Source organism: Syngnathoides biaculeatus, chromosome 6 (genome assembly GCF_019802595.1).
Source record: "Syngnathoides biaculeatus isolate LvHL_M chromosome 6, ASM1980259v1, whole genome shotgun sequence".
In the NCBI taxonomy this organism is placed as follows: domain Eukaryota; kingdom Metazoa; phylum Chordata; class Actinopteri; order Syngnathiformes; family Syngnathidae; genus Syngnathoides; species Syngnathoides biaculeatus.
Genome location: NC_084645.1, coordinates 28,807,587 through 28,815,063, shown reverse-complemented (window position 1 = coordinate 28,815,063; position 7,477 = coordinate 28,807,587). Strand labels below are relative to the sequence as shown.

At 46.4% G+C, this 7,477-nt stretch overlaps 1 protein-coding gene across 1 annotated transcript in view; it reads right to left on the bottom strand.

Moving 5' to 3' along the window:
* Positions 1–1,638: 1,638 nt before the first annotated feature.
* Positions 1,639–7,477, bottom strand: part of mgat4c (mgat4 family member C) — a 136,186-nt gene continuing 130,347 nt past the window's right edge. Inside the window, exons 5-7 of the mRNA XM_061823724.1 lie at positions 5,199–5,338; positions 4,975–5,122; positions 1,639–4,405 (exon numbers count right to left, since the gene is read on the bottom strand). Coding sequence (XP_061679708.1) covers positions 3,249–4,405; positions 4,975–5,122; positions 5,199–5,327 — 1,434 coding nt within the window. The 5' untranslated portion in view covers positions 5,328–5,338 and the 3' untranslated portion in view covers positions 1,639–3,248. The remainder of the gene's footprint in view (positions 4,406–4,974; positions 5,123–5,198; positions 5,339–7,477) is intronic.

Sequence of the window (7,477 nt, the reverse complement as noted above, 5' to 3'; positions counted from 1 at the left end):
GGCCGGCCTCACCACTGTTTTATGAACTTTGCCCTTCATCCTAACAGAGACTCTTCTGTCACTTAGAACACCAGACACCTTCCGCCGACTGTTCCGCCCCGCTTGGACCCGTTTCTTCACTTTCTTGCCACACTCTCCGTTGCTCTTTATTGTTGACCACAAGTATTTGAAGTCCTCCACCCTCGCTATCTCTTCTCCCTGTAGCCTCACTCTTCCCCCTCTACTTTTCTCATTCACGCACATATATTCTGTTTTACTTCGGCTAATCTTCATTCCTCTCCTTTCCAGTGCGTGGATCCATCTTTCTAATTGTTCCTGTGCCTGCTCCCTGCTCTCACTGAAGATCACAATATTATCTGTGAGCATCATGGTCCAAGGGGATTCCAGTCTAACCTCATCTGTCAGCCTATCCAATACTACCGCAAACAGGAAGGGGCTCAGCGCGGATCCTTGATGCAGTCCCACCTCCACCTAAAATTCTTCTCACACACCAACGGCACACCTCACCGCTGTTCTGCTGCCCTCATACACGTCCTGTACTCTTCTAACATATTTCTTCGCCAGGCCAGAATCCTTTGAAAACATTTGCCCCTGAACCCAGTTTCACTTTGCGACATGAAATTTGGTTGGCATTTCCATCAAATGCAGATGCAGAAAAAATGTCTCAAGAAGCCATACCCGAAAAGACAGAAAATCGACCATTTTGTTTGAATTGGCTTTGTAGGGCCTTTTTTTTTTTGTTATTGTCAAGAAAGAGAAGAGGGGAAAATTGTGCCGCTGTGCTTGTATCAAGAAAGGAGAAAAGAAAGGGGGAACAAAAAAAAAAGCAACAACTGCCGGCTCGTTCTTCACTGAGAAATCTCATCTCCGCATCCTAAAACATACAAGTGTTCTCCTGTCAGCCACTTTGACACAACACGGAGCAGACGCGGTGACACAAGGGGAGGAAAAACCCCTTCAAAGTGAATATCCAAAGCGTCGAGCGCTTCAAGATGGCGCCTGCTTGTTCTGGTTGCTTCGCGCAGGGAGCTCATTAAGGGCCAAACGGGGACAAACCCTGTTGGGATTCCCACAGCGACACTTTGCCGCCTTGTTATCCGTCTTGAAAGGCTGCGAAAGACACAATTACCTAAAGTAATTGGATGCCGTTCTCAAGGACAGCCCATTGTTCTATACTACACTTTCTAATAACTACTACACACCCTGACCCTTTTATTGCAAGATATATACAGAAATACATACGGTAAATGTAATAATGCCTTGGAATCAAATTCACTACCTTGCAAAAGTCAATTCAATACCCATTGATTGCCTTTTTTTTGGGGGGGGGGGGCCTCAACATTTCCCAAAAACACCTAGTTTTGCAAGTTTGTAGATGGATGACTGAAATTTGAATTTTAAAGTTGTAGATCTAGAACTGTGGAAGTAAATTAGTGCCACCAGGATTTGAATTTGAAATGCCACAGAAAACAGGGTTTGAATTGGAAATTTACAATAAAATGATCACAATTCGCTGTCTTAAATTCACTATCTGTGCCACCTGGCAGGGTTACTTCAGGTCAGAACTAAACAGCCAGCCAATCCAGTTAGGGTTTCTTAGTATGTGACGTCACGTGACTACGAAAGCGTAACTGCGATTGGCTGGGTGTTCTGCCTGGTGGCACAGACGGTGAATTTTAGACAGCGAATTGTAGCCGGTTGAATTTCAGACAGCGAATTGTAGCAACTATTGAAAATGTGATCACTTTACATTTCAAATTCAAATCCTGGGGGCACTAATTTACTTCCATAGAGAACACCTTACTGGGTAGCGCCTCCTGGAAGGTTGGAAAGAAGTAGTTTGTTCGGAGGTCTGCGGATGTGCAGAAACATCTCAACGATCAATGTTCAGCACCGAATAAGAAGCTGGCTATTCGGTTTACAGCTGAACATCAGTCAATTATTGATGACCCTTGGAAATCCCCCTGCACGCCCGCCCCGCAAAAAAATCAGCCCTGGAACACGTGTTTCACAGATTGACGCAGAATTGGGTGGACAGTCTTCACGACCCTGCTCAAGTTCAAGAATACAAAGTTGCTGTTTTATTTGGGATCAGCCATCTTGAGGGCAAATTCCGTCAAAAAGCAAAGATTTTTGAACTTTCAACTCTACCCCTGCCACCAGTTGCACCCGTTGACATCATATCATAACAAGCATGAAAACGTCTAAGGATGCATGCTTGAAATGAAGCAAGAAGTTGGCCATTTTGGTTTGATGCAGCCATTTTGGGGCTGATTGCACAAAATTGTGGTCTGCAAAGCAATAAATAAATAAAATAAATAAAAATGGCCTCTGACAGCATTTTCACCAATCACTAAGTAATTGGGCGTATGTCTAACATACCAGGATGGATAAAATACCCTCAACCACCTGTGATTTAAAGTTAACAGGAAGGCATCCATTTTGATCTGAAAGCGCCTTTTTTATGCAAATTCCAAGGCTTGACTCTGATGGGTTCTGACTAAGGACTTGGTTCAAATGAGCCTTAGTCAGAAGTCGGTATCAGAGGCAGATGGGCACCGCTGAATGGCCGAGCTATTTTTCCGAACGCCGTCTAATGTGAGCGAAGTACGGCAGCAATTTGGATGATCATCATGAGGCTTGGACATGAAAAGGAAGGGCCACTTAATGATGCACTCAGTGATGCCGAATGCCTTTTTTTTTTTTTTCCTTGTTTTTACAACAGGTACTCTCATACGACCACCGGGCTGGAGTATCAGTTCGAGCATGGTTTTGTTTTTTTGTGGACAAAAGCCTTTGATTTGACTTGTGTGCCTACCTGTTTTTTTTTGTTTTTTGTTTTTTTTTTAAACCAGAAGGGACACAGTGTAAAGATGTAGTCTCTTCTGCGTTTTTTTTTTTTTTTGTACATTGACAAAACCCCCCATTGTACCACTTCATAGCATTTACAGATTGACGGAAATAATCTTTGTGGTCTTTGTTAACAATAAAGCGTAAGACTCACAACTGTAAAACAACGCTACGATTACTTTGTGCTCATCGTTCCACTCTCCTTTACCGTCACGCTAACAACAAACACAAGACCCGGAGGATGAGCTGAGACTTGCAGGTAGATATAAAAAAAGAAAAAATAACATTTACCAATCCAAATAAATTAATACATACAAAAAGCTTACATTGGAGTGGAAATACGTATATTTACAATAGAAATTTTTGTCTATGATATACTAAGAGTCCACGCGCTATCTTCATTGGCTGGGCGGAGGTGTCGTCCATAAACTTATACTTCTAATTATGAGCCACTCCTTCTGACTGGCCGTCACCACGATACGTACGCACTCCACATCAAAACTGATCTTGTGGTCCACGTCCCTGACCTCAATATTGCCATTTTTAAACTCCCCCAAGGTGATGTACGAGGAACATTGCTTTCCCTTCTTGGTCCCAACCAGTTTCTCGCCGACTTCCAGAGCGCCTCGCTGCAGAATGTCATTACGTCGGTCGTCGGATCCGGTGGCGATCTTGATCCGACTGATCTTCGCCGACTTGTTGAAGACCACCACAAAGAAGTCCCCGGTCGACGGGGGCTTGCCCCAGAAGTACTCATCCACAGCGCTGTAAGCCTTCGCAGCATCATAGTTCTCAAAGACATCGATGTTGGTGTAGAGACGGGCCGGCGGGTTATCAGGAATGTCTACCACGTCCTCCTCGAAGTCGTCGTCCTTCAGCTTGTTCTCGACGCCCTTGTAGGACGAGTAGTAGCCCATGTGCTGAAACAGCGACGGCTTGAAGCGAATCACGTCTTTCTGGGCCAACAGGCCGCGGAAGTGGATAAGCAGCCAGTCGCAGGGCATCTCCTGGTAGAACATGAGCAGGAAGTGCGCCAAGCGCGGCAAGTCCCTCGCGTGGTAGAGCTTCCCGATGTAGCCCAGCTTGGAGAACTCCAGCATGACCCAGTAAGAGCCCTCCCGGGAGGCGATCACCTTCTTCAAAGCCGTCAGGAAGTTACGAGAGCAACGGACGTCGTCCTCTAGCATCATGTAGAAGTCGGAGAGGTTGGTACAGAAGTTGAGCAGGAAGGCATAGTCCACGTTCTGCTTGGAGCGGAAGCGCACCCGCTCCTCCGGGTCGTTGTAGTTCCTCTTCAGGCCGTCTAGGGACGGGTAGTACTCCTCGGGAGCCTGGATCACCAGCAGGCGACCGGCGATGATGTGGTGCGAGAACTTGCGGCTGATTTCCTGCAGGAGGTTCTCGCACCACAGCGCGTCGAAGTCAGCCAGGTGGACCACCACCACGATCTCCTTCAGCTCCTCGTAGCTGGACTGGTCGAAGATGGACTTGATGGTCTCCATAAGATAATTCCCTCGCTTCCTCTTCACGGAGGACAGCCCGATGGTCAGGTACTCTAATGATGAAAAGGAACAACACGTGATAGTCATGTTCATACGGTTTCACAGTGAAGATTAATGGAAAAACTATATTGGACAGTTGATTGAATCTGGTTTGATCTAGTGTGCTCCTACATGGTACGATGGGTGTTCCTTTTCCAATTGGTGCAAATACTATGATCCAAGTCTGAAGCACCCCAAGCAAGTGGACCCTGCCCACAGGTCAGGCACTCAGATGACAAGGAAAAATTCACGGTAATCATGTTTAAGTTTTGGGAACATTTACGAGGAACCGCAAGGGTCAGTAAGGCACAGCCATACTTTTATTCTTTACTTTAACCGATTGTATTTGTTTGTAAGGTCAAGCAGAATGGAGAATCATGAACACTTTTAAACCAGAACAGTTATACTGTGCAGCAGGGGAGCAAATATGGGCTGACACAGTATGATGCAAATTTCATATATAATCTAAAAAAAAAAAGTACATTTTATGAAAAAAAAAAAAAACCAAAAAACAGTTCATTAATGATATTTTACCAGACGTGTCTGGAATCCCCAAATCTTTTTAACAAAACTTTGCACATACTCTTGCGGTTGAGCGGCGTCCCAGCCAGGTAGCGATACGTGACGTTGATGGATCCCGAGAAGTTACTGAGGTCTCGGAAGGTGTGCACATATCGCTCTGCGCTCGGGGGGTGGGCCGACGTCTCCCTGAGCTGCCTCTTATCTTCTTCCTGCGAGACAACGTGGAGCATTCACCGCTATTCAACAACAAAACACGCGCTCGGCGAAGGCGTCGGAATTACTAACCAGCACGTATCCGTCTTCGATGTAGAGGTTGAGGAAGAGGAGGAGGGTGATGAGGAACCCGAGGAAGGGGATGGCGGAGCGCTTCCTCAGACACCTCATCTTGTCCAGGGACTTCCACAGCAGCCTCATGGTCAGCTCACCTGTGGGGGACACGTCCCGATAAATGGTAGCGTCATACTTGAGCGCCTGGGCTGGGAAGCGTCATCGCAAACCAAAAAAGTGGGGGAACAAGTAAAGCTTCAGCCATCAAGTGGAAGATTATTTAAGTGTTCTGCTTGCCAAACTCGTGCATAGATAGATGAGCAAACTAGATACTAAAACTTCTTCTCCTTTCGGCTTGTCCCTTTAGGGGTCGCCACAGCATGCAATCTTTTTCCATCTAAGCCTATCTCGTGCATCCTCCTCTCTTACACGCACTGTCCTCATGATCTCCCTCACCACATCCATCAACCTTCTCTTTGGTCTTCCTCTCTCTCGCCTCTGAACATGTCCAAACCATCGTAGTCTGCTCTCTCTGACATTGTCTCCAAAACATCCAACTTTGACTGTCCATCTAAAGAGCTTCTTCATTTCTGCTACCTCCAGTTCTGCTTCCTGTTGTTTCTTCAAAGCCACGGTCTCTAATCTGTACATCATGGCTGGCCTCACCAGTGGTTTTTTTTTTTTTTTTTTTATCAACTTTGCCCTTCAATCCTAGCAGAGACTCTTCTGTCACATAGAACACCAGACACCTTCCGCCAACTGTTCCGCCCCGCTTGGACCCATTTCTTCACTTCCTTACCACACTCTCCATGGCTCTGGATTGTTGACCCCAAGTATTTGAAGTCATCCACCTTCACTCTTCCTCCTCCGCCCCTTTCATTCACGCACATATATTCTTTTACTTCAGCTAATCTTCATTCCTCTCCTTTCCAGTGCGTGCCTCCATCTTTCTAATTGTTCCTCTGCCTGTTCTCTGCTTTCACTGCAGATCACAATATCATCAGCAAACATCATGGTCCAATGGGATTCCAGTCTAACCTCACCTGTCAACCTATCCATTACCACATCAAACAGGAAGGGGCTCAGCGCAGAACCCAGATGCAGTCCCACTTGAAATTCTTCTGACACACCTTCGGCACATCTCACTGCTGCTCTGCTGCCCTCATGCATGTCCTGAACTACTCTAACTAGATAATAATTTTCTGACCAAGTAAGTCAAATGCGAGCATTTCTCAGGGCACCGTAACGCCTCGCGACACGCTGGTCGGAAATCTTTACACAACACGGCTAGCAACACCTGCAGTATAAAAGGCGTTCCCTTCTACAGTTCCCACTATACGGTTCATTATTCAACAGCTTCCATAATTATCACAATCATAACTTTCCCCTCAATGCTAATCAGTGGGCACTTCCTTGTTGCGTGTCACATTGACGACGGCAATAACACAAAACGACACGACGCTCATGTGGATTATGGGGTTTATGTGGGTAAGTAATCACTGGAGAGTGGCGGCAATGATGCCTTGGTGTTGCCATAGCGACCAGCTTCTTTCCTCCGAACCAGAAACTCAGCTGAATGACAAGACAGCACGTCCCGCTTATATTCCTGGACCGGTAGAATGGCTATAAATTCCCAGGATGCATGACCGACTGTGTGTGTTCATTCTAGTGGCAGTAGTCCACCCTGCCCCATGGACTAAAGTGTCTTTTAATGGATGCGTCCTACTGGCAGTCACACTGGCTGGATGTCAACACCGCCATTTTGTCAGGACGCTGCACACTTTCAGCAGCAGGTTGTTGAGTGTGTCTGTGTGCGTGTATAACCTTGTGTCAAGCGGCGCACATAAGCCACAGTGTTGCCTCTCAGCTGGCTCCTTCAAAACCATTAACATGTCCACACTCTCCACTCTGTTCATTCAACGGGAGGTGAGAACTCGTCTTTTAGTTGCATGGTTGGTTTATTAGCTCCTTGCTTGCTTTATTAGTTAGTCACCAACTTGTTGATTTCTTGGTATGCTCATTTGTTAGTTAGCTGCCTTTTTGCTATTTAGTGTAGGTCTGTCCACCCATCCATCCATCATCCATCCATCCATCCATCCATCCATCCATCCATCCATCCATCCATCCATCCATCATCCATCCATCCATCCATCCATCCATCCATCCATCCATCCATCCATCCATCCATCCATCCATTTTCTTAACTGCTTATCCTCACGGGGGTCGCGGGGAGTGCTGGAGCCTATCTCAGCTGTCATCGGGCAGGGGCCAGGGTACACCCTTAACTGGTTGCAAGC